The following is a 25,158-nucleotide window of genomic DNA, read 5'->3' as shown; positions in this document are numbered from 1 at the left end:
GTCACGAGTGTAAAGTACGCCCAGGGCCTTGGCAGGACCATCTGTGCAAGGGTAAGGTGTCATTAGGTGAACATTGAGAAATGTTGCTTTCCCACAGCCGCTAAGATAAAAGGTAACAGCTTCGCAGTTCAGCCTTTTGTCGCTGGCAGGGGTGGGAGCTGCAGGTCCAGGGGGCTGCAAGGCATTGGGGTGTGTGTGAGCGCGCGTGTGCGTGTGCACATGTGTGTATGTGTGTGTGTGCGCGCGCGTGGCCTCCCGGCAGCTGTCCCCCCCACTGCACCCACCGCACCCACCGCACCCACCGCCTCTGGCGCGCTGCCCCCGCCCCTGGCCAGCTGAGTGCGCCCCCCGGCCGCTGAGCTGCCTCCCCGCTCCCCAGCGCAAGCGCCGGGAGGCGACCCCTGGCGCGCCCCGGGTTCAAAGGCCCCGCGCGGCGGCCCCAGCCCCTCCGGGGGGCGGGGAGGCGAGGGGGTGGTGCGGGCGCCAGAAAAGCCCGAGCCCACAGCCGGCCCTGCGCAGGGATGGGCAGCGCGCTCTCAAGTGTGTGACCGCCGCCGCCAACTCCCGGCCGGGCCGGGGACGCAGCGAGCGAGCGCCGGCCTCGGACCCCGCAGCTGGAGGGCGAGGTCGCTGTGCCGGGCCCAGCGCCCTTTCTCGGCCGCCGGCGTCCGTGCTCCCGGCCCGGTGCCCGATCGGGGTTCATGGAGCCGGGGCTGTGGCTCCTCTTCGGGCTCACAGTGACCTCCGCCGCAGGTAAGCGGGCGGGGCGGCGCGCCACTCCCGGCGGGAGCGCACACAAAAGGACCCTGGGCTGGGGGCGCGGGGAAGGGTGCATTGTGGGGAGCAACCTCTTGCCTGGGCTCGCCACCCCTGGAGGCGCCTGGGGGTGGGCTGGTGGCGGGCGGAGGGTGGGGGGCGGACCGAAACGGAGCGCCAGCTACCCCGGGGGGCTCCGGGGGTTGCAGTCCACCGTCAAGCCGGAGATGGGGCTGGCCGGGTGGACTTGGTGAATTTTTCCTGAAGTTGGGAACTTTTCAAAAAAGTTTGCAAACTCTTCAGAAACTGTGCAAAAAATGATTGCAGAGCTCTCAACTGGTGCAAATACCTTGCAGACTTTGCAGAAAGTGAAAATAGCTTGCAAGCATTTCGCGAAGTATGCACACAACTTGCAGTCTTTTCTGAAACTGTGCACATAGCTTTGCAAACTTTTCAGAACACATGGCAGAGTTTGGAGACTTTACAGAAAGTACAACTAGCTTGCAATCTTTGCAGAAAGTTTCCTTGTCCCTTTCCCCCAGGTTTTTGGGAATGGTAGGTGTATGTGGGGGGGGGATTTCTGCACACTCAGGAGTTTAGGAGTCCTTCAATCTGCCTTTTGCAGGACTGGTGCCTCGCCCCCAGCCTGGGGACGTTGGCAGGAGCGGCATGCCCGGGCCCCCCACTGCAGCCAGATCTGAGGGGGACATCGAGGAGATTGTGGCCACTACTGCAGTGCAGGGTTTGATTCCCAGACGCCCTGGGCAGGAGCAGAAACCAGGTCGGTTTGGGGAGCAGGCATCCAAGGGGGGTCCTGTGCACCGCCGCGCGAGGCGCTGTACGTGCTTCACCTACAAGGACAAGGAGTGTGTCTACTACTGCCACCTGGACATCATCTGGATCAACACTCCTGAGTGAGTCAGCCCAGCCCTGGGTGGCGGGAAGTGACTGGGAGGGCTGGCCTGCATCTCTGCTCCCAGAGGACCTCATCCTATCCCTGCCGGGTCAGCCTGGAGCCCACCCTCGCACAGCCTCGAGCTCTTGCTGGGGCCTCCTGCCAGCGCAGGCCTGGTCTGCCGGTCAGGGCTGTGCCTCCCTTCCCCTCTGAGGGCCTGGCCTGGGAGAAACCCAATCTCAGAGTTTCGGATCCAGTGGAAGGGGGAGCCCTCCCGCCAAGAGAAATGAGCTGGCCAGAGGGATTAGACACCTGAGAAGTCCTTCTCCGATGGAGGAAAGTTATCTCCTGCCCCAGGGGATGAGTGGCCCGCCCCCCCCAAACTCGACCCTGCCAGGCTCCAAGGAGTTTCACATTCCTTGAAAGCAGCCTGCTGTCCAGGGAGTGCAGGGGTGAGCTCGGTGGAGCCTGGTGGAACCTTCCCAGGAAGGGGGGAGTTCCGCAGGGCCCAGGCTCCTTTCCCCCCGGGGCTGGAGTGCCACTGGTCCTGCCACAGGCTGACCATCACCCGCTGCCGCCCACTGCCGCCTTCTCCCCCAGATGACCTCGCCTCCTCCCTTCCAGCCCCGAAGAGCTCTTACTCCTACTACAGGACCGAGGCCAGTGCCACGGGAGTCCTGGGGTCGGCCTTGCTGTAAAGCCAGCCTTCTTCCAAGGCCACTGGGTGGAGAGTGCTCCGCCCTGGGAGGGTGTGACAGTGTCTTCCATTCACTTCCGCCGTCTGGGACCCTCCCTCTGCGCACCCATCCCCTCAGCCACCTCACTGACAGCAAAGAGGGTCTGACCTTGCTCTGGTTTCCCGCCTTCTGGGCTTTGCCATACCGAGCTCTAGACTCTGGGGCTTGGACCCGATGTCTCAGCGTTCCATTCCTCAGGGTGTTCGTGGGACCTGGCGCGACTCCTGCTGGTGCCCTCCTTGGGAGTCTCTTGGAGGAGCTGGTGGTGCAGGAGAGCCTTTCGCTGGGAGGGGCAACTTGGCTGCTGTGTTTGGAGCCACCTTGATTCAGGTCCCCGTGTCTTCCTTCACCCCCAAACCTCTGAGCACACTGGGTGACAGCTTGGGTGGGCTCACCTACCCACCTTGTTTCAGGAGCACCTGCAGAGTGAGGGGCCGAGGAGGGTGTCCCCGAGGGGTCGAGCAGCTTTCAAATCAGGTGACAGGATCTAAGCACATCTGGGGCAGGTCTGGAAAGTGACCCCGTGATGCCAGAATGGCAGGCGGCACTGGCTCCACGAAACCACCTTGACCCTTGCTCAGGGTCCCAGGCTCAGAAGGAGCCACGCTCCGTTTAACACTGTCTTGAAATTCTTAACACTTGTTGCACCAGACGCTGCGCGTTGGCATTTTATCGTGGGCTCCCCACATTGTGTAGCCGGTGCGGATGGTGGGGTTCGCTCTCCAGGCTGTGTCCACTCGGGCTCCAGTCAGCACAGTCAGCCCACAGCCGGGAGGACGCAGCCTCGTCCTCGCCGGGAAGAAGAAAGTGCTGTGCGGTGGGCGAGGTGCCACTGATCCGCTTCTCTTCTCAGACGACAATCAGGGTCACCTCTTCTCGCAGCCCGCGTCCCCCGGACACTTGTCCTTTCTGATTCCTACCCTCCTGGTGTTGTGATCTGACCAGCGTATCCAGAATTCGGGGCAGTCAGCACAGGGTTGAGTCTTGCCTTGGCTCGAGTCCCAGGCTGTGGCTATAGAGGAAGAAAGGAAAGCCGACTGCCTTAGGGACGGGGTCCTGGGACAGAGAGTGGCGGACCGGAGGGAGGACAGGGTTTGGAGATTACCTCCGCTCTCGGCTTGTGGTCAGGCTTCTGGCACCGGCTGGAGGACCGAGGGCTTGAAACGCACCCAGGGGGCTCCACGTGCGCCCTCTGAATTGTGTGGAGCCCCCGCGCGTAATTCCAAGTCGTCTTGTGTGAAGCCGTGGACCTCCGACTTCTCCCGGGGCCGCCGATGTGCTGACGTCCCCCCGCCGCCACCACCCCGACAGCTTGACTGACCTCTTCCCCTCTTTCCTGACCCGGATTCATTTTAGACACTAGGAAAGAAGGATTCAGGATGGTGCGGAGAGTTCTGTGTACAACAGAAAGGACAGCAGCCCGACGAGCAGTGTGAAATTAGACAAGCAGAACAGTTTTCCCGAGACAGATTCTTCCAGATGCTCTTTCTCGTTTCTTCCTCCCCTGCCCCGTCCCTTGCTTGCCTCTCTCCTTCCCTTCCTTCCCAAACTGGATAGATTTGTGGCCGGTCCCTTTGCTGTCTTTAAACATCTTGGACAAGATTGCGATGTGAGAAACTGGGCTCTCGGAGAAGGGAACGTGGGCCTCTGGAGAAACGGAAGAAGGAAACGGCCGAACTGAGCGGGCGGGACAACCGTGGGGAGTGACCAGGTCTCCTCGGTTCCTGGCTGTTCCCATCCCCGCCTCCTGCTGCAGACCCTCCTGGTCTGTGGGAACTTCTCCAGTGTGTAATGTGCATTCAGGGTCTGCCGCTGGCCACGCCGGGAAGCGCAGGGCTCTTGAACCTCATGCCTATGTTGAGAGGCTTGACTTTGGGTGATTTTTCAGCTCTTCGTGTCTTTCTTCCTCCTGCCCGTCCTTTCGTGTGACGACAGACCCCACAGCCCTACTCTACCCCGAGAGGACATTTGCAGGGTTGCGGGCAGTCCCGGGAGTGTGGTCACTCACTCCGCGTGTAAGGACCCGAAGACTGCAGGTGGGACACGAGGTACTGCCCAGAGCCTTCATGCATCTTAGTGCAAAGTCATTGTCTGGTGAGGGCCCGGGAGACCAGGCGGTCCTGAAGTATCTTCTGGGTGTGAGAGCTGAGACTCTCTGGCTCCCTCACATCACAAGTCAGTGAGCCCATCTTCCAGACCTGAGGCTGCCCAGTTCTTTCTGCTGGCCCCCAGTGCGTACTGGGCGTTCAGGAACGCCGGCTGGCTCTCGGTGAGGTTGTACTGCTTGGAGGTTGTTCCTTGTCTCACTGAGGTTCTGGTCTGCAGAGCTTTCTCCCAGAAATGAGGCTTCTTGTTTCAGGGCGAATGGATGTTCTCCAGAGGCTTGAACAGCCCAGGAGACCCATGTGGGAATGTGGGTTTCTTCAGAGAAGTTGCCCATGATTTCCACTGTGGCCTTGAGAAAGGGGAACCAAATGTGTGCTGGGCCTCTGGAGGCGGCTGAGGCCACAGCTGGCCTGTGGCACTGTTTTCATGACTTTCATGACTTTCTTTGGCCGTGTTAGGGAGCTCCCAACCCTCCTCCCCGGTAACCCCCCTCTTGCCAACAGAAACAAAAACAAAACTCCCAATCAGAGAAAAAACACATGCGATCTTAGGGTCATGGAAAGTGCGCCAAGAATAAGATGACAAGGAAGACGTCATGGACAAGTAGTTCACGTGCTTACACACTTGTACACCTGGGACTATTCTCCACGAGTCCTTGAAAACCAGGAGTCACACAATTAGTTGGAGTCTCTGGAGAGACGGAACTCACAGGACATTGTGTGTGTGCAGACACGTGTGTGTAAATACACACACGTACGCATGTGCACAGCCCATGATGTTGCAGTCAGCCCCGCAGGCAGAATTCCTCCCTCTTCAGGAGCCACAGGTTTTTCCCACGAGAGCCTTTGACGGATTAGACAAGGCCCACCCACATCATGGAGGGTAATCTGCTTTCCTCAAAGTCTTCTGATTTAAATCTGAATGCCATCTAAAAACATATCTTCTCGGCAACATCTAGACTGGCACTGGACCAAACACGTGGCTGGGGTGGCCCAGCTACACTGACACATAAAATTAATCCCTCTCTTCCGGCCACCATACACCTGGTAGGAGGATGAACCCCCCATCGAGGGAATGACGGAGCTGCAGGGCACCCAGCAAGCAGCTCCTCTGTGTTTCTCCCACTCCGCTCCCGAGACCCGAGAGAACCTGTCAGCTTCGAATCCCTCCGAGCTCAGAATGAGGGAGAGGCACTGAGTGCGGGGATGGGGACCGTGTTTTCCACACAAAACTCGGAGCTGTGTGAGCTGACCAGGAGGAATGCATTTTTGAAAAGAGTGGTGGGGATGTTTGCCGTCTCCGCTGTGGTGGAAACTCTGGGGTCTACAGCCCCCAGGGCGCCAGAGCCAGGCACTGTGCTGCGTCCTGGCTGACAGGCTGAGTGGCCCCGGTGTGCTGCCCCCGCTCTCAGCGTGCCCTGGTGAGGCGTCAATGCCAGTCTGGCTGGGATGGTGACCGCACAAGATGACCAACCTGCCCGCCACACTGGCTTCTTCAAAGCGTGCCTCTTGGACTCAGTCCAGCAAGAATGACATTTGTTTTGGGTTCTTTTCCTCCCCCAAAGAAGTAGAGTTAAAAAAAAAAAAAAACAACAAAACAAAACCAAAACGGTAATTAAAAAAACATTGAAACTTGCATTTTAATGTATTTTGCCACAAAAAGGCAACAATACCAAAGATTCATCTTTGCCCCTGTTTGTTCAAGAAAGTAACACTCACATTTCCAAGAATGGGCGTTCCAAATGTAACAATGTTCCAGTGAAGTGGATGGATCCGGAACCTCTGCCTCCTGCTGATACAAGGCCAGCTGTCCCCCCGGCCCATAAGTCAGGACCGGGAGCCCCGTTGCCAGAGATGCAGTTGCTCCAGCAGAGGGACCGTGTCTTTCCGGCCATCGGGAGACTCTGAGTGCCGTGAATGACGGTGGTGATGGTGGGCAGTGTGAACGCCGAGTGAAGACGTGTGACCTGGTGAGCACTCGGCCTCGCGAAGACAGGACCATCGGGATAACTGTGCGGCCTCGGGGCGGAGTAAACCCACTGGGGCCGAGGCCCGGCCTGCTGCACCCCGTTCTGTGGTTGGAGGGCGCGGGCGAGGAGGTAGTGCTTTCCGCAGGACTGCTGAGGCCTCCTCCTGGGACCATCCACCCGGGATCGCATCTGGATCCTGGAGGGGCGCAGAGCCAGCTCGGCAGACGGTCTGTTAGATGCCATTAGCTTACGGTGCACAGAGCTGGGGGAAAGATGTGCCCGCCAGCGACCGCTGATAAGTAGATTGATAAGGACGGGCTGGCCAAAGGTCCGTCCAGGCTTGAAGAGACTTGGCCCCGCCCTTTCTGCCCCTCCTGTTTCCTATTACCTTGCTCTCCCCTTAGTAAATCATTGCAATGCTTGGGCCCCGGTGTTCTCTGTGGGACCTGGCCTGGGGCTCCCTCCTGTAGCGGGGCAGTGCGGGCAGCGTCAGCGTAGTGGACGATCAGCATGGACCCTGTTTGTAGAGGGGTCTGTCTGCGTTCTCGTGGGGTCCCCTGCATGAACACTGAGCCCTGGGGTTTGTGGACGGAGGACCCCGTCCCGGGGCATGGAGGAGACACTGGGCACACTGGTTCACACGCGCTTGTGAGAAGGACCCAGGAGAGAGGCAGCTGTTGGCCAGACGGGACATGAGTTTGGACATGGGGTTCTGACCAAAGGTGGTTTTGCTGGACTTGGTGTGAGTTTTCTTCCTGCACAACCATTCTGTGTCCTTCAAAATCGGGTAAATGTTTAGATCCCGGCTTTGAGGTCAGGTAGTGTGTCTCCGAAGACACTTCACGGCAAGATAGGGCTTTAAAAGTCGAGGGCCTTGAGGCTAAATTTCAGTTTGTTGGAGAGGTCGGCGCACACCAGGTGACCCCACTTTGGGGGTCACAGGGACCAAGAGTCCCCTTCTGTGTCCCGGGGTGGGTGTGAGGAGGCCGAGGCTGGAGACGAGGCGGGCCGAAACGCAGCCGGTCCCCACAACGAGGCACAGTGACTCGAAGCGAGGGGCGGTTTGCTTTGTAGCAAGAAGGCTTGGAACGAAGGGCTTGACCCGGTGTGACCCCAGGGGGAGAATTTGGGTTTCTGCTAGATGAAAGGGACCTCACAGCTGGGAACTTGGCCTTAAATCTGAAGGCAGGTGAAAGGCTCTGACATCTCTGGTGTGGTTTATTCCTGCAAGAATTTAAAACAAAGGAAGCTGGGAGCAAACAGCGCTTTCCTCCAGGAGGCCCCGCGGCTGCGTTGGAGCCGGGCCCGCTCTCTGCTCCAGCGCCTCAGCCGGCGGGACCCCCAGCACCTCCACGCACCTTCCATCCCGCCCGCAAAAGCACGGCGCGGCCTCCGGCATGGGGAGGCGACCTGCTCTCATTCTGCGTCATGTTTCCGATGACGAAATAGTTCCTTCAACTGGGACACACACACACACACACACACACACACACACACACACACACACACTTCCCCTTACTTGGACAGGAGCCCGTCTTACCGTGAGGGAAGAGCCGCTTGTCTGGGGCGCGTCGGAACTCCCGCGTCATTGGCAAGTGTTGCTCGAGTGGACTGACAGACGGCAGGACGGGGTATCCGCTGCCCTCCTCAGCTGTGCCAGCCGGGAGCCTGGGGGAGCCCAGCGGTTTCGGAGAATGCGTCTGAAGGCCGGGAGGCACAGATCTTCTTCTCTGGTGGCCTGCTCGGGACTGACTCAAACAGGACGCTTTGGAACAGGTCAGCCAGGGAGCCCCGTGCTTTGGCCCAGGAACTCAAAAAAATGAAACAGACTCATTTTGGGAATCCACGAGGGGCACAGAGGCCAACCTGACAATGGCATGAGTGGCCCCGGGGCGGGGGGGACAGCCCCACCTATGACCCGGGGAGTGTAACAGCTCTGCCGAAAGTCAGAAGCAGGCCAGCGAGAAAGCAGAGAGGTGTGTGTGTCTTTCTCGGACTGTTTTCCTTGGGTTTCTTTGTAGGGTCGAGGCTGGGGTGAGGCCCGGTAAACACACTGCCCCAGGTCCGGTCTTCAGGGATTTGCCCAAGAGTCTGTAGTCAAGATAAATGAATATTAATGCAATATTTTTTAGTGCCTTTTTTAAATTTAAAGCAGAAAATTCATCATCAACAAAACGTCAACATTAGTAATGAGGCAGGGTCCCACACCGTGCGTGTCTGCCCTGTCTCCCTCACCTTGCCCGGGTCCCAGCATCGGGTTCTTGTGTGGGGCTAAAGCCTGTACCGACGGGGACTCAGGTATTCTTACTCTGAGGTGAGTGATCGGTACATCAGGGCTTTCGCAAGGACAGGACCCAAGGACGCCAACAGCTGGATTCGGCAGAGAAGGAGTCTTTGTTCGAGTCGTGCAGGTGGGCGCGTCTTTGTTCGATAGCATTTGGTGAAAGCTCTGAACAGTTAGCAGGACTGTCTTCTCTTACTGCGGATTATTTCAAGGATGTAGGATGGTGTCTGTATTTTCTTTTTCTTATCCCTCTGCAAATTCCCCCCATCTTTAAAAAGAGTACCTGCTCCTTACTTATGGTCACTCTTTCCACGGCTGGGAACTATTTTGAGCCATGTCTGTCTGCAGCTTTGCATAAACTTCTAATGAGGCCAAGCCAGACAAACGTGGGATTGCCTGCATTCGACCTGGAATCCATTAGGGTCAAGGTGGGGGGAGCTGGAGAGAGAAACTCCAGCCTCACTCCCTCCCGTGCACCCGCGGTGCCGCGCCAGATGGAGGGGAAACCAGCTGATCTGTGGGATTCTGCGGACAGTTTCATTCCCCACGTAGTGTTGGAGCCTGTTCTCCCAACTTCTTGTTTGAGCCGTAACTCATAGCGATCGCAGACCACCCCACAAACGCGGAGCATTTTGTTCTGTTCCCCTTTCTTGGACCCCTCATGCCTCCGAATCTCCTTGAGCGAGCGTGGGCCCCTGTTCGGGAGGGATACGCCTGTGTTCTAGAGGGAGCTGGCGCGCACGAGAAAGTCTGTGGCTAAGGTGTTATTTTTAAGCTTGTTTATATGGTGATAGGACACAGCAGTCTAGGTGGAAGTGTTACGAGTACAGGTGGTGGTCCCTGGCGCCTTGGCCTGGGGGGCAGGGGTCCTGCGTTTCACTGCGGTTTTATTGCCCGAGTGAAGGGTCGCGCCTGCCGCAGCAGCCCTGCGGTTTGGAGACCTGGGGACGCGGGGCTTTGAGAATCTCTAGGCGGAATATGGGGCTGGACAGACCGTTTCCGAGACCCAGCCGGCCTTTTCCTTCCCCAGGCCCGAGGCCAGGTGCTTCCTGGGGACTCTCACTGAGCTAGTCTTCCATTTGGACCAGAAACCTGGGTCCGTCTCGTGAAGCTTGTCTCCCCTCCAAGGACTTGGCCACCTGTGCAACCTGGTTCCTCCCTCGTGCCCCGGGGGTGGCCGCCAGGAGCTCTGGTTCTTCCCCCTCCGGCCCAGGACATCTTCTCTCCAGGAAAACCCCTCTGAGATGGGCCAGCTGAGGGCGACAGTAGAAGCCCACGACATCAGTACATATGGGAGATGGGGTGTGGACCAGAAGTAATGGCTAACTCAGACCTCACTCCTTCCTCCCCTCATTCATACGACACACAGTTACTGCTAAAATCCCGAGGCTTTCCTGAGCACCCCTGCGTCAGCTGCCCTTGGAGTCCTGGCTTGTGCTTGAAAAGGTCCAATGTTGCCGACCCCGGGGCATGAGAAGCCAGCCACACTCGCTGTACAGATGCAGAATTGACGCTCATTCTTGGCTCTGCTTGGTGGGGCTCAGGGCTCAAACACACTCGCAACATGCCTTTGATTACTGTCATATTCCCAAACAGCCAAGTCCTGGATAAATCCAAACTTTAAAAAATTTTTTTTCCCTTTGGTGGGGGAGTAGGCCCCCCAAATTAACCACCAACACACAGCCCATTGCTCACTTTCACGTTTCCAAATACCATAGGCTCATTGGCTATTTTGGGGGGCTGTGGGAAGGGCACTTTCCACCTGGCTGGGTGGTAGGGTGAGCAGTCTCTGCCTTGGGGTCTTCCAACTTTAAGACGCATGGATTTTCTGCAGTGGAAGCAAAGCTGCGAATTCCCAGTTCACTTTACATTGTTTGTGAGCGTAAGGTTTGCAGAGTCGGCCTTAGAACTGGAGAGCGTGTGTGTGTATTTTCTGCTTGTAGAACAAGGTCGCTGAGGAGCTGTATTTCCTGGCCTGTTTTCTTTCCTGGAGGCTGTAAGGGCCCCCTGTGGGTTGTCTGGCGCGAGGCCTGGCTCGCAGCCGACTTGCACAAGCATCTGAGGAGTGGACGAGGAATAGTTCACAGGACGGTATGACGCCTGAGCCGGGGAGCCGGCCTGGGGCTGGGCTCCGAGCATCTTCAGACGGAGGACAGTGCGCGGGATGTGAGTGCGCGGGATGCTCGCTTCACCTGCCCAAAGGACGGGATGATCCAAAGCAAACATTTCACAGGGGCACACCGGGGAAGGAAGGACTCCAGCCGGCTTCCTTTGCCGAGTTTTGTCCTGATTCCGAACCCCGTCTTTTGTGTTTGGTTGCAGTGAAGAAGATGTGCACTCATCCCCAGCAGCTGGAGACGCTCTGGGTCTTGCTATTCAATCCGAGAGGTTACGGTCCCTTTGCTCTCAGGGAAGGGAGTTCCGGAGCAGCTAGCCGTCACGGCCACAAACCCCAGACGACCTGGTCTAGCTCACATGGTATCGGACGCGCTTATGGGGAGGATGCGGACTGAGAGGGAGAAGCCGTCCCAGCAGCTGGAGAGGAGCCGAGACTGGGGGCCCCGGGGCCCAGACGGACGGGGACGGGGACGGGGCAGCGTGGGGCACCGGGCGAAGAGCAGCCCCAGAGTATTTCTGGATGTTGAGTTGCCTTGCTCAGGCGTCTCGGGAGAGAGCCTTGGGAGAGACGGGGTCTCACTTGCCCAACTGGGGTCACTGGTGAGTCCTCAGACAGGAGCCGGTGCGGCACATGGACGGAGGGAGGATCGTTCCCCAAGGGAAAGGCAGTGCTTAGGTTCCTGGAGACAAAAGCGACCAATGGTGGCCTCAGGCTCTAGAAAATTCTATTGGTCTTGGGCACTAGAAAATTCTGGGCTTTCAAGTCCTTGGAGAGGGGTGCTCCCCTCTCTGAGCTGGTGCCTCTGGCCTCCTGGCCTTTTGCTTCGCAGGTGCACCGGCTGCCTGTGGAAGTGAGTGGCGTAGTGACACACACGCCTGTGGGGAGGGAGCCCTCCTGTCATAGCAGTCAGAGCAGAGCTCTCGCCTGACGCTTCTTTCCCGTTAAGGGGACAAAGGCTGTGAGTGGAGGTGAGCCACACTCTCTTCCTCGCCCAAGAGGCTGTTTCTCCGCTCGGGAGAGCAGGTCAGTGATGCCTGCCACAGAAGGAATTTAATAAAGTCTGAAACGGAGCCGTCACTGGAAAGTGTGCAGGGCTTGAGAGGGAGTTGTCAGCGGAGTGGTCACAGGTATCGATGGCCGCTGGTGCCTGTCTGCCTGCGGGATGGTCCTTTCTGTCCCCTTCTGCTGTAGGGTCAGTCAGCACTGAGAGGGGCAGGGGCTGGGGCTGGGGCAAAGGGGAGTGTTCATGCCGCATCTGTGACTTCAGTGCTCCCTCCGGACGATCGTTGGCATGTTGGAGAGCGGGGCTGGTGTGCGCATAGCCCCCACTCACTCCGGAGAAGCTGCAAGTTGGGATGTTTATGTGGAATTTTCAGATTAAACAACAACAACTCTCTGTTGATTGGGTGAAACCCATAAAATGCGAATTTGCTCACCCCTATAGTAGCTTAAAACTGTGTGTGTGGAGGCCCACCTGTCTTGTTCCTGGGCGTTCCCCCAGAGTCTGGTCCAGCACCTGCGCATCGAAAAGCACGGGGCAGAGACTGTAGCGTGCCTCTCATTAAGGGGCACGGCGGGAGGGGGTGCGGTAAAAACTGGGTTTTCAATGACAGTTTGCTAAACTTTCTGGAGAAACGAGCCTTTGACCAGTGAGTCTCCTTTGGCTGCGTCTGGCCGGCCTTGGTGGATGTCTGCATCTCTCCTTTAAACTTCAGGTATAGAGGCCGGTTCCCTGATCAGAAAGATGGAGGCAATTAATTCGTTTATGAACAGGCAACCCTGAACTTGAAAACAAAATCTTAAAAAAAAAAAAAAAAAAAAAAGAAGCCAACTTTCCTTATTTAAAAACTTGTTGCATCGAGAAATCGAGTGCTGTCAGTGTGATATGCAGATGAAGAAAGCATATGGTGGATCTGGAAGTTTCGTATTTAATAACATTTATATATGACATTTGGGGAAAGCGGTAAATAAGGAACACTGTGATAAATAAGACAGTGGCATCGCCGTCTCCGATCAATAATGAACGTACGTAGGTTGAGGGACGATTTCTTACACAGACACACAACGCTAGACGCCGCATATGTAGGTATCTGGAAGGCGGTGTTGTTTTGTCTGAGAGCGTTTGGACTGATCTTCTCATCCGCTTCTCTTTTCTGTGGAGCTCCGTGTTGTAGCTGGAACATGAGCAGGCGCGAGAGCTGCCTACTTTTTACCAAGAATCGCGTCCTGCAAGCCCCGCTGTGCAACAGTAGCTACACCGACTGGCCGGAGAGCATGCTGGTCCCAGGCTCTCCGCGGATGTGACTTCATTTTCATTGTTCCACTGCTAGGTCACTTCCAGTTCTCATTAAAACAGGAGAAAGGGCACCAAGATAAACCAAGGGCAAGTGCTTCTTCGGGGGCCGTGCAGCTAGAGCAGCCTGGAGGAAGCGCGGCCCAGAACGGAAAGGCCTTGCTCCGACTCCTTTCTTGCTCTTGCGTCTGAAATGCAGGCCGCTGGCCAGTGGATGGCGCTTTCCTGCCTGATCACATCCCTTGAATTCCCAGACCAATTACACAACAAAGAGCTATCACTAATTTACTGCTAGCCCCTCCCTAACCGTTTACATGCAGTCTGTCATAGATCAGGACGCTGTCCGGAGGGGAGTGATCATCGTGTAAAGGGCTTTACAGCTTAACAGTGGGATCATCGGCTCACCTTTCTCTGTGCACCTTGCACATACCTGTGTGCATTGGCTTGTAATGTTTCCTTTACCTGATTTCATAGCCCAGTATCACACGAACTCCTGAACACCTTTCTGTCTCCCCATCACACTTAGAATAGTGCTGGAGACATACACATATGTACGTACATGTGGGATGCTTGGCAGACATTGGGGATTCTTTATAATGCTTTTCGTGGTGCTTGAACGTCTCAGGTTGGAAAGAATCTAGTCTTACCGTCCAGATTATCTCACGATTACTACCCGTTCCTCAGTCAGCAGCCTTTACTTGCTCAGTCTTGCGCGGGGTCCACGGCACGTACAAAAGATGAAGACCAGCCTTCTGCTCTTGAGGAGGGGTGACCCACAGTGACTTCCAGACAGTGGAGTCCCCTGCCCTGGGCCCTGTGTGTTCGAGGGCTGCCTCTGATCATTCTCTGGCCATGTCTCCCACTCTGTGGGACTCAAAGTATACCCCTTCCAGACCGAGTCTCCGGTGTCCAGGATCCTGGAGTCCTTTACCCAAATGTCGCTGAGCCCACTCCCAGGGCCTTTGCAGGTAGGTGTCTTCCAGAATCTGGCACCAAGGAACAGAACAGGGCTCCAGACAGATCCCAAAGACCACAGGGTGGCCAAGGGGTGGTTGAGGTCCCCTTGATATAGGACAGAGTCGGACAGAGTCAGACGGAAGGGTGCTCAGCCTCCTTGGGCAGCCATGTTCCAACACCGAACTCCGTGGAGCCCCAGGAGTCTAAATTCACACCTGGTCCTCCAGGGTGTTTGGAAGCCATATTTGTTCAGGTAGGCGGCTGGACCTGTCTTATTTAAGAGGTTATTTAAAACCTTTGAACTGTTGACCCATGGGTGGTGGGCCTCACTGGACTGGAGCCCTGTTAGAGGTAGGCTCTTCCGTAGTCTGGGCCACCTCTCAACCCGCCAGCTGCCGGCTTCCATCCTCGCCCACCCCCTCCGGAGGCCAGACCCCTGAAAGCACGCTTGGCCCCCAGCGCTTGGAGCAGGGGTTCTCAGCCTGCCTGTGGGGAAGGGGAGCTCTCTGTAAACGCTCTGAAAATTACAAGGGCTCATTTGCGCATGAGCTTTTTGCATTGGGCTGTGAGAAAGCCTTTGCATCTCTCTATTAACGGACACCTCGTCGCCTCATTTCCTCACGGGAAGCACGCCGGGGTGTTTTCGCTGGAGTCGAGCAGCTCTGCTCGCGCAAACGCACAATCGGCGACGGCGATTTCAGAACTGCAGGACTTGCTGTTGGTGGAGAAATAGGAGCGTGGCTATTCCTGGGTGTAGTCTTCACCACGAAAATGGGGACTGGGTTTAATGTCGACCCTTGGAGATCTGATGTGGCCCTGTTACTGGAAAAACACACCTTTAGCCAAATCCTGGCTCACAGCGGGGTCTGTATTTGGGCTGCCCCTCTGCCCCCCCACCTCCCAGCCCTGCTCCTGAGAAGAAATGGGGTTTTAGCACAGGTTCAGCTCAGACCGGGACGGCACACTGCTTGGTTTCTCCATTTTGGGGGCACAGACTGCTCAACTCCGGGTCTTCCTCGAGGCGGGAGGAACCCTCCTTCTACTGTTCAGGAAGGAACCCAGCACAAGGCAGAACATGAGAAAGGAAACGGGGTGGCAGCACCCTTCACTGGCCTCCAACCCAGCAGGGGAAAGTTGGTTCAGAGCATGGGTCACAGTCACAGAGGGTTGCCACCGACCCCCCGAAATGCTCCATGGTGTGTGTTTCAAATTAAAGTAAATCCAATTTGATTTTATTTTGAAAACGCAGAGAAGATGTCAGAACTCCCTTTGAGGCCCATGATTGGTGATGCCCCAGGGGCGTCACAGAAACCAAGGTGGTTCCTCCTGGAAAACCCGGCCCTGCTGGAACAGTAACTTGGCCACAGAAGTTTCCTCTGGTAATTAGCAATTTGTCCCCCAGTCCTGTTCAATAGTGCTAATGAATTAAGCATATGCTTTTAACTTTTCCCACCACACTGCCTCCAGGCAGTCTTCTTCCTTCTCTGGAGTGATGTCTTGGACGAACACGAGCATAAGAAACAGACAAATGTTATGTTACTGGTCCCAGATGACCCCATTCCCCGCCTCCCAGCTCCGACCGTGAATAAGACTGGCAAACAGCTCCAGACTTAAAGACTTTTTTTTTTTTAAAGATTTATTTATTCATTCATTTGACAGAGAGAGACCACAAGTAGGCAGAGAGGCAGGCAGAGAGAGAGAGGAGGAAGCAGGCTCCCCGCCGAGCAGAGAACCCGATGCGGGGCTCGATCCCAGGACCCTGAGATCATGACCCGAGCCGAAGGCAGAGGCTTTAATCCACTGAGCCACCCAGGCGCCCCCAGACTTAAAGACTTTTTAAATAAGCCTTTTCCCAAGGCCAGTTCTGGCTTGGCTGTCTTCAGGGTGCCTGGGGGCCCTCCTGATGTGTGTGTCTTGGAGGACACGGCATTGGGGCCAGGATGAGCCTGGAATTCCGTTTGCGTGTTCTGGTTGGTGCGGACAGCACGGGGACGTGTGCACAGAAGACATTGGGCATGAGGCCTGCAGAGCACGGCCGGCTGGCCTTGGGCTCAGGGCTGGGCAGGCCTCTTACTGGTAGGGAGGACGTGCTCTGGCCTGCCTGTGTTTCCGCCGCAATGTCCTTGTGCCGGGCCGGGGACAGGAAGACAACCCATAACTGCCCTCCAAGGGCTCCCGACTGGGGGCACACTGGAAGTGTGAGAGGATGGACCCTGGGGAGTGCCGACCTTTCCTCCCCCAGGGCACCCCACCTCCCTGTCCCCTGGGCCCCAGGGCCGTTGTGGAGAGCTTGGGGAAAACGGAGGTAGAGATTGCCTGCAGAGTCTTCCTAACTCCCCCAGGGTGGGGAAAGTCTGCGGACACCAGATCGGAGGTGTGGCTGTGCCCCATCACTCTGGCCATGTCCACGGCCTCCCAGAGGCAGCCAGTCACACAAGGATTCCCCGCTGAGTGGGGAGGCCTGGCCTGTGTGTCCACGCAGGGCCCTGACGCTGCTCTGTCCTTTGCAGACGGACCGTGCCCTATGGACTGTCCAACTACAGAGGAAGCTTCCGGGGAAGGAGGTCCACAGGGCCATTCCCGCAGAGCCCGCAGCCCTCCGAGTGGAGCCCGCGCTGCTCTTGTGTGCAGAGCCAGGACAGCGCCTGCTTGCACTTCTGCGCCCGCACCCTGGCTGTCAGCAGGTATGACGCCCCCGTCACACTCACCCGCAGATCTGGAGTTCTGGGCAAGTGAGAGACCAGAAGAGTCTGCGCATGGGCGTGGGGTGTGATGGGGGGGGGGGCTGGGGGCGGGGCTCAGGGCGGGGCCTGGGAGGGCGTGGCTGTGCCCTGGCCGGGGGTGGTCTGGAGCATGACCTTGACTCCAGAGGTGGGTCCAGCCCTCTTGGTCCCTTTCAGAACAGAGCCTGCAGGGCTGCTGCAGCAGTGTCTGGTCTCCAGACACACTTCTGGACTGCCCAGCGCTTTGCCAAAATCTGCATAAGTCGCCAACATTTAAAGATTGAAGAATTACCCACCCCTGCCAATGTGTATTTTTAGCTTCTTGCAAAACAGCAGATGGGACCATCTGGCCCCAAGGGGCCCCACCTCCCCTCCTGGCCTGTAGAGGCTGGAACCTCGTGGGAGCCACTCCCATCCGGGGAGACGTGTGTCTCGCATCCGCCTGTGTCGCCCCTCACCTTACTTCGGGGACCTCAGGAGCCCTTGAGTTTGAGACCCTGTAGCCGACTCTGGCAGCTAAGAAGTTTGTGAATCTGTGCGGACCTGAGTAGATGAGCAGACCCCAGGTTTGGCCCCGGGTGGCATTTGCTCAAGTGTGCGGGTGCCATTGTGGTCAGGGACCCCGGATTCTCTGTCCGAAGCCCCAGGGCCAACCTCGTTTTCTTTGGCTTCGTAACATCCGGTGAATAACTGAGGAGTGAGTCGACTGTGCTCAGGTCGGAGTCCACCCGCATGCGCTCAACCTTGGATACCGTGCCCGAGATGCCATCCCTGGGGAGTGCGCTAATGTCCCCGCTGCTGGGGAAGAGAAAGTCCTAATTTGGCACCGAAAAACCAGCCACATGGAAATGCGGGTCGATTCATTAAAACCAGCTCTCTCCCCACAGGAACTCAAGGACGGCAACAAATCCTGACAAAGAAGAGCCAGCCAGCGGTGCCAACGGGGGCCTGCGTCCGAGGAGGTGAAACTGCTTTCTGAGGCGTCACACCCTTGGGGACAAGGAGGATGTGAGGGTGGCATGTGGTCGTGAGGACAGCCGGTGGGAGCCCCAGCACGCACGGGGTGCGGCATCCACAGGGGACGGGGCCTTCGGTACATTATCTCTGGGGGCAGAGCAGGCTGGAGCTGTGGACAGTCACTGTCACTGCCCGGCCCCTGGGCAGCCACTCTCCATCACAGAGTTGACGCCTTGCATCCCTTGCAGCTTCGGAGCCGCGACAGCCGGCTCTGGACTTCACTGGGCCCGGCCCAGACACAGCTAGCTGGCCTGCTGCTCGGACACAACCCTCCCCCGACCCCAACAGCCCCGGCTCATCTACCTGGGCCCAGGTGTCGCCTTTTCCAGAGGCAACATGTGGTCGTTACCAAAAAAAAAAAAAAAAAAAAATCATTTCTTTTCTGCAGCAGCTGATTCTGGCGAGCGGTGACTTACAGCAGCTTGGCTTGGCAGTAAGGCCCCGTGTCCCCACATTGGTTTTTTGTTTTTTGTTTTTTAGCCTGCTTGTCTTTGGTATGAGAGATTCCGAGGGTTTCTCGCAGCCAGACTGGGTTTCTTTGTCATCCTATCAATCAGGAATTGTTATGAATGGCCCGCACATCTCAATGGGACGGTAATTTATGTCCATAATAATAGCCTGGAGGTGGCTTGGGTTCCTACAGGGACTGATCAAGGGAAGATTAAACCGTGCTCGGTACACAGGAGGCTTTCCGAATTAGTGCCAGCGGCTTCTCGGCATCCAGGGAGACCCTTCGGCACCCGGAACACAAATGGAGACAGTGGCGGGGCGGGCGGGGCGGCAGAGAGAGGCCCCAGAGAGCACGAGCCAGGCCCCAGCTGGTCCCAGCCTTGCCTTTTCTGTCTTTTTCCTTTTTTGCTCTTCTCGCCCCACGCCCCTACTCCTCTCGGCGAGGGCGGGGTGGGATTAAAGGCGTCCGTCCTTCCCCTCATTGATTCACCGCTCATGCACCTGTGAATCGCGCACCTGGGACGCACTGGGCGCTGTTCTAGAAGTCTGGGACGGCAGGGCGCGAGGCAAAGGGTCTGGCCCTGTGGAACTTAGATAGTGGGGGAGCGGGCAGCAAACAGATACGGTCTCCCTCCTTATCCGTGGGGCTACGTGCCCAGGCCCTCCGGGGACGCCTGGAACCACGGCCACCACCGAGCCTCGTCTGTACTGTGCTTTTTCCTCCACGTACACACCTCTGGGAAAGCGCGGTTTATAAATTAGGCCCAGGAGAGAGTGACAACAATGGCCCACCCTAGACTAGAAGCAGCAAAACAGTCTGCTGTGATAAAGGTTCTGTGAATGTGCTCTCTCTGGCTCAAAACAGTTCGGTCTGTACTGGCCTCCTTGCGAGGAGGGAATGACAAGATGCTGTGTGGGGAGGAGAGGGAGCTGGACACGCAGGCCCGTGACGCAGCGCGAGGCTACTGGGGACCCTCTGAGAGTGTCAGAGGCAGGGCCGTCTGCTTCTGGGCTGTGGCTGACAGCGGGTGACTGAAACCATGGCTAAGAGGGGACCACTGTACGTGAAGTAACAGAGCGAGACGGATGAGGGACAGTAGGAAGGCCGGGTCGGGCCAGGAAGTGCTGGGGCTGGTTGTAGTTTGGGATCCGGTGGACAGCGTGGTCTCCCTGAGCAGGTGACGCTGGCTTAGAGACCCTCAGGAAGTCAAGGGGTGAGCCAGGGGGATGAGGAAGGGGAAGAGATTTCAGGCAGGGACAACACTAAGTGCAAAGGTCCTGTGGTAGGAATGTGCCCGGTACGTTCAAGGAAGGCGAGAGAGCTGTGCACAGAGAAAGGACGAGGTTGCTTTAGCTGTTGCTCTGTTACTGTCGTGTTGACGGTCCAGAAGGTGAGGAAGGTAGCGCAGGTGCTACCCCCTGGGGCCGGAAAGGTGGTTCTTCCAGGTCTTTGCAATTCATGTAAAGCTCCTGTAGGAAGATTAACTCAGGAAGAAACATCTTTTCTTATAAGCCACGGTCCCTGCTTGCCTGCAAGACTCAAGTTAGTAATTTCCAGATTCACATTCTCCGAGTGGAAGCGTGCCACCATCCCGAGCTTGTGATCATCGAAGCCGTGACCAGGCTGCGGGGCAGCTCCCGGCGGCCACGTCTGCTAGTGTGGTTGATTCACACCTTCCTGGGCGGATGGCAGGCTCTGAAATTGCCAAGAAGCACTGGCGAGAAGGTTCAGCAAAGCAGGCAGCGGGGCTAGAGGGAGCGCGGGGGAAGTCGCCTTGTACAGGCAGTGGGACCTCTGCGGCGCTACATGCCTTTCTGTCCTTCACCTCTTTCTCTGGGACAGGCTGAAGTCAGGGATGGACAAAGTGAGCGGGCCTTAGGCCTCCAGCATCAAATGCTTCCCCGGGCAGGGCTCCTCGTTCAGCCTGTAGCTCTGCAGTTTTAGGAGCCCCCCCAAAGCAGGCCCGCGGCACCCCGTTTCGGGGCCCTCAGTCCCTGCTCCTGCCCGCTTCACATTCCCACCTCTTGGAGGTCAAGGAAGGCGTTTTGCCCCCGGGGAGAAAAACCCATCCAGAGGGTCCTCACTTAACAATACCGCCCTACCCCAAGAAAGCCCCCGTCCAAAGGACCCGGTTTCTCTAATGGGTAAAATGGTCCCAGATGTGCCCCAGAGCCTGATGCCCGTGGCTCGGGTTTCATGCAGGAAATTGTTTTTGGAGCGGTAGGGCACGTTGGAAAGCCACTTGCTGGCTTTCGCCTTCTCCTGGAGGAGAGGTGGGCTCCGAGCTGGCTTTGCATACGTGAACACGCATCCTCTTGTACGCGACGCAGCGGGTGGCGGGAGTGTGCAACACTCACGTCCTGACATGGCGCGGCCCTGCGGCGGGAGCCGGGAGGGGGCTGGGCGTCGATTCTGGGTGCAGGTCGTAGCTCTGCGGAGTTGAGGACTGTGAAGCTTATCGGATGTAGACAGAGATTTTCAGCTGTGTGTGCTGCCCACCGGAAAGAATAGATCTTAAAAAAAAGAAAGAAAAAAGAACAATGTTTGTGATGTTTGCGACCAGCAAAGGAGTCCATGAGTATCTGTGGGCTTTGAACCCCGGGCGGGTGGCTAAGCGTCTGCTCTTGGTCAGGCTCTGACTTCCTGTGCCTTTTGCGGGTCGTCAGACCAGGGCACGGCGGGCCTCTTCCCGGGGAGCCACAGTAAAGGCAGCCAGCTGCAGCTCAGGGCCATTTGCGAGAATATTTGCTTTCATGAATAAATGTGGATCTTTGGGGAATGGCTTCAAAATAAGTCACAAATGCAAACCCTTTGTAAATTATGTAAATTCCTATTTATCTATATAATCGGCAAGCACTGGGTCACGCCCAGCAGCTCACGATCAGCTCAGGCTGTGCTTTCGGCCAGCCCAGGATTACTGGATCTGACAGAGGGACTCGGGACGATGTCACCAACAGGGACGGCCCCTCCCTCCGCCCCTCCGCCCCCAAGCCCCAGCCCCCACCAGCAGAGAGAGGAGAACCTCCATTTGAGGCATGCCCAGGTCACCCTGCAGAGAAATTCAAGGTGGTGGGGGACCAAGCCGTGGCCTTGACCAAATGTTGAGTTCTCCATGAGTATTTCCTAAGTTATTATAGGTATGAAAGTGAGTATCTGCCATGAGGAAGCAGAGGGACTGGTTTGCCAGCAGGGGTGTGTAGCGTAGAGAAGCAATTATTTATTTCGAGACCGTTCCTTACTTCAATTCCTTTACGTGGATCTGTTAAAAGTAAAGCCACTATATAGAGAGATTTTAAATTGTGTTCTGAATCCAAACTTCTAGTCCTTAGAGCTTGAATCCGATTTTTAAAACGCACATGAACTGTTTGGCTCTGTGGCAAGATGGTATCTTGGAGAGAAATTCATTCGTTGTGCTAACACTCAGAAAATACTAACTGTCAAATGCATAATAAAAAAATCTTGAAGTTTTCTCTGATTTGTGGGTTTTTCTCACTGGTGTTCTATGCATGGTTACACATCGACTTTTCATGGACCTCTGGAGAGCTCGGAGGGAGTTACAGTCCAGGAAGTAGAATCCATCCAAAGTCAATTATGGAGGGAGGCAAGCATGGGGCTGCTTGAATTTAAGGAAGGAGCGGGATTTGGGGACCATCTGAGCAAGATAAACAATTCAAGGCAGCCGGGAAGAGGGAAGTTTGGGGAGAGGATTGTCTCCTTTCCCTGGCGCTGTCCCATTCACTTGGTGGAGCCCCCGAGTGGCCACAGCAGGGCTGGGGCAGGAGTCCGGGGACAGGGCAGTCACGGCCGGCAACCGGCGGCTGACCCTAGCGGTCCTTTATATGGCCGTTTCCTTTTGCTCTGCTGCGTACAGCTCTCGAGAATGAGCAGCCAGAAGTGACCACATTCTGTTTGATTTCCTCCCTCCCTTGCAGTCACTTTAAGCCTTGAGGACGGCGAAAGCGTCTCTCTGGGCTGAAGAGTCAGAACAGGCTTAGGTTTCTTCATTTTCTTCCCCTTCCTCTCTCCAACCTCCTTTCTCTTTCTCTCTTTTGCCTCAAGGATTGGAGGCTCCCCGGGCCGGGAAGTGGACCGAAGCTCACCAAAGAGCAAAGGGGAAACCCGGGATTCTGAGTGGGCTTGATCACATCCAGTCTGAGAAAACCCAAGAGCCTCTCATTTTAGTGAAACTCACTTAGAGAATTGTGGCCTTGATGCACTGGGAGTCCCGACAGGAATTTTCTGCTGCAGGACGTGAGGCCGTGCGGCAGTGGCTGCCAGGGCCCAGGGGAGGCACGAGCGCGATCTGTGCCGGGCACCCACAGAGATGCCACAGACACAGGGTGGCCGAGGAAGGGAAGGGGGGTCCACGGGGCAGGGAGCAGGAGCCGCTGCGGGATGGGCGGGGCCCAGGGCGGAAAGCAGATGCGGGGCTCCTGGTTCAAACGTCTCAGAATTTCGGGATGGGGACAGCAGAGCACCTGGCCGGGTGAGGGCATCCCCGCCAGTCTGGGGGCCCTGAAGTCCAGCAGGAGGGCCAGGGAGCCAGAAAGCTGGCTTTGCCCCTGAATCACCAAGGGGCCCAGCCTTCCGCCGGGCCTCAGTTTCCTCATTTATAAAACGGGCATGATAAACACCGGCCTGCCTACCTCCTTGCTTTGCCCAGAGATCCAACCGAAAGAAAAAAAATCTATATAAAACAATGTTTTTAATCCTGAACTCACAGCAGGCATGAGGTCTCGTCTCCACGTGTTCCAGGTTTCTCCAAACTAGTCACTAGCTCCTGTTTTGACTCAAAGTTTCTCACGGAAGCACATCTTTGAAGTTAGACGATTTCTCAAAGTAATAGAATTTGATTTATAGACATTGTCAGGATAGTTGATTCCCCCCCTACCCCAGAAGACACATATTCTCTAAATCCCCAAATTCTTTTATAGGAATTCTTAAGTCTCCCAAAGCTCGAGCAAATCAGTTACCTGTTATTCAGGCCGTTATGAACCCACTTGGGTCCTTCAGTCATCGGGTATGTGATTTCTTCTTTCTCTCCTGGCAGGAATGCTCGGAGCCGTTGCGATCTGAGCAGTATTTAGCGCAGGGAAATTTAAGAATTAGTCACCATCAGGGCCCGGAGGAATGAATGCAACCAGGCTTCCGCCAGGTGTATGTCATTAATCCTTCCAGCCTTCCAGAATGACGTACTGCGTACCTGGCAACAGGTGAAGGGAGGAATGGAAGAGGCAGAGGTGTTGGGGCCCGGCCTGCCACAGAAGGCACCCGGAGGGATGTTTGTAAGGCGGCCTGAAGAGGAGGGCTGTCGGGCCCGGGGTTGGTGGTGGAAGGAGGGCTTCCTGGAGGAGGTGAGTGAGGGTGAGCCGAGCCAAGCCCTGGGGGGAAGGGCGCCCCAGCTGAGCAGAGGCTTAGAGAAGCCCAGGGGCCGAGGTGGGGGCCTCAGGGAAGGCCAAGGGGCTGTGGCTCTCGGTGGGTCAGACTCGGTGTGGGGGCGGCGCAGACACGAGCGGGAAGGGAGAGCGGTGGGGGGCGACGACCAGACGCAAGCATCCGGAGCCGGCTCTGTCCCCGAACCCCCCATCATTTCCGCACGCCTGAAACGGGCCGGGTCAACCAGCTCCCTGTCTGCAAGCTCTGAGCGTCCGAGGGAAAGACACTTGTCTGTGGGCTTTCGTCTTGGTTTTAGACACACCCCTGGCGTGGGACTTCCGACACGAGCCCCAGAAAAGAGGGGGGCTGCTCGTCCACTGGGGCGGGAAGGGGACATTTTCCGTGCGCCACGTATTGGGTCTGGTCCGTGCCCAGTGGGGTTCGTGGGGTTCGGGCCAAAGAGCAAACGCGCGGGTCCACACGGGGCCCAGAGCGCAGGCATCTGCGGACCCGGCGTGCGTGTTTTCGGCTTCGCGGGCCGCCAGCGGCGCTGCGGCGGGGACAGCAGCCACCACGGGAGGGTGCCCGCGCGCCAGGAAAACGCGGGGGGCGGAAGCCCGCAGGGGGCTGGATTCCCTGGAGCCTGCCCCGGGCCAGCCCCGGAACGGACGGTTCTGGAGTCGTGAACTTTCTGTGTCCTCGTCCGTCTGAAGACGGCTCCGTGTCGGTGCGCTGGGTGCTCGCTTGGGCAGGGGAGCGGTTTAGGCGGTCAGCTGTGTCCCCCTCACTGTTCGGGGATGTCGTTCTCCCCCGAGGTCAGTACCACGGCCTGGACGTGTCCCTGAGACCGTGGCTGTGCTGCGGCAGCGGGTCCTCCGGTCTCTGTGGTGCCGTCAGGACCTCTCCCTCCGCTTGGTGACTCGCGTCCGGGTGGGGATCTCCGTTCCTCCGGCTTAGACCGGTGGGTGCTCCGCGGCAGGACCTCCCGCCCGAGGGTCCTCACCCCCCAAACCCTCCTTTCACAGCTCTCCCCCCACCACTACCCCGCCCCGCTCCGGTTTTCCGGGGGCCCAGGAAGTGCTCGTCTGGAGTCCACGTTTGCTCTGTGTCTCCCATCCCTGCACACCTGTTTCCTTCCTTCTCTCGTCCCCTCCCTCCCCCTCCCAGATTTATTCATTTATTTGAGACAGAGCGAGAGCGGGCAGGAGTGAGCAGGGAGGGGCAGAGGGAGAGAAAGAATCCCCAGCCCAACCCGCACCCCGCCCAGAGCCCGAGGTGGGGCTCGATCCCACGACCCTTAGATCACGACCGGAGCCGAAACCAAGAGCTGGAGGGCTTCACGACTGAGCCACCCAGGCGCCCCATTTTCTTCCCTTTCTGAGAGTCTGAGTTCAGGGCTGAAAATCCAGACCTCTCGTTAGACCGTATTAAGTCATCCCAGAAGCGAGGCTTCCGTGACGCTGACTACCAGCCAG

General features: G+C 57.1%; 2 protein-coding genes across 3 annotated transcripts; both read left to right on the top strand.

Moving 5' to 3' along the window:
* On the top strand, positions 1–21,782 carry EDN3 (endothelin 3). Of its 2 annotated transcripts, XM_032350184.1 has the most exons (5): positions 1–753; positions 1,382–1,670; positions 16,627–16,800; positions 17,727–17,765; positions 20,143–21,782. In XM_032350184.1, exons 1-5 carry the CDS (start codon positions 702–704, stop codon positions 20,249–20,251), a joined length of 663 nt encoding a protein of 220 aa, XP_032206075.1. In that variant the 5' UTR covers positions 1–701; the 3' UTR covers positions 20,252–21,782. The 2 variants fall into 2 exon arrangements, with proteins under 2 accessions (XP_032206075.1, XP_032206074.1); XM_032350183.1 differs by having other exon boundaries at positions 14–753; positions 17,727–21,782.
* A 1,470-nt stretch (positions 21,783–23,252) lies between these two features.
* Positions 23,253–24,843, top strand: LOC116594726 (translation initiation factor IF-2-like). Its single transcript, XM_032350185.1, has 2 exons — positions 23,253–23,327; positions 23,486–24,843. Exon 2 carries the CDS (start codon positions 23,533–23,535, stop codon positions 24,367–24,369), a length of 837 nt encoding a protein of 278 aa, XP_032206076.1. The 5' UTR covers positions 23,253–23,327; positions 23,486–23,532; the 3' UTR covers positions 24,370–24,843.
* The last annotated feature ends 315 nt before the right edge of the window (positions 24,844–25,158 follow it).

The sequence above is a fragment of the Mustela erminea genome, chromosome 7, assembly GCF_009829155.1.
Source record: "Mustela erminea isolate mMusErm1 chromosome 7, mMusErm1.Pri, whole genome shotgun sequence".
Classification (NCBI taxonomy): Eukaryota; Metazoa; Chordata; class Mammalia; order Carnivora; family Mustelidae; genus Mustela; species Mustela erminea.
Note: the sequence above shows the minus strand (reverse complement) of the source record. Positions and strands in the feature narration are given on the sequence as shown.

What these genes read in the sequence shown, in the direction of transcription:
- EDN3 (XM_032350184.1), top strand. Translation starts at nt 702, where the DNA reads ATGGAGCCGGGGCTGTGGCTCCTCTTCGGGCTCACAGTGACCTCCGCC. An exon ending in CACAGTGACCTCCGCCGCAG is followed by an intron (nt 754 to 1,381) that starts GTAAGCGGGCGG and finishes TGCCTTTTGCAG; the next exon opens with GACTGGTGCCTCGCCCCCAG. An exon ending in ATCTGGATCAACACTCCTGA is followed by an intron (nt 1,671 to 16,626) that starts GTGAGTCAGCCC and finishes TGTCCTTTGCAG; the next exon opens with ACGGACCGTGCCCTATGGAC.
- LOC116594726 (XM_032350185.1), top strand. Translation starts at nt 23,533, where the DNA reads ATGGAAGAGGCAGAGGTGTTGGGGCCCGGCCTGCCACAGAAGGCACCC.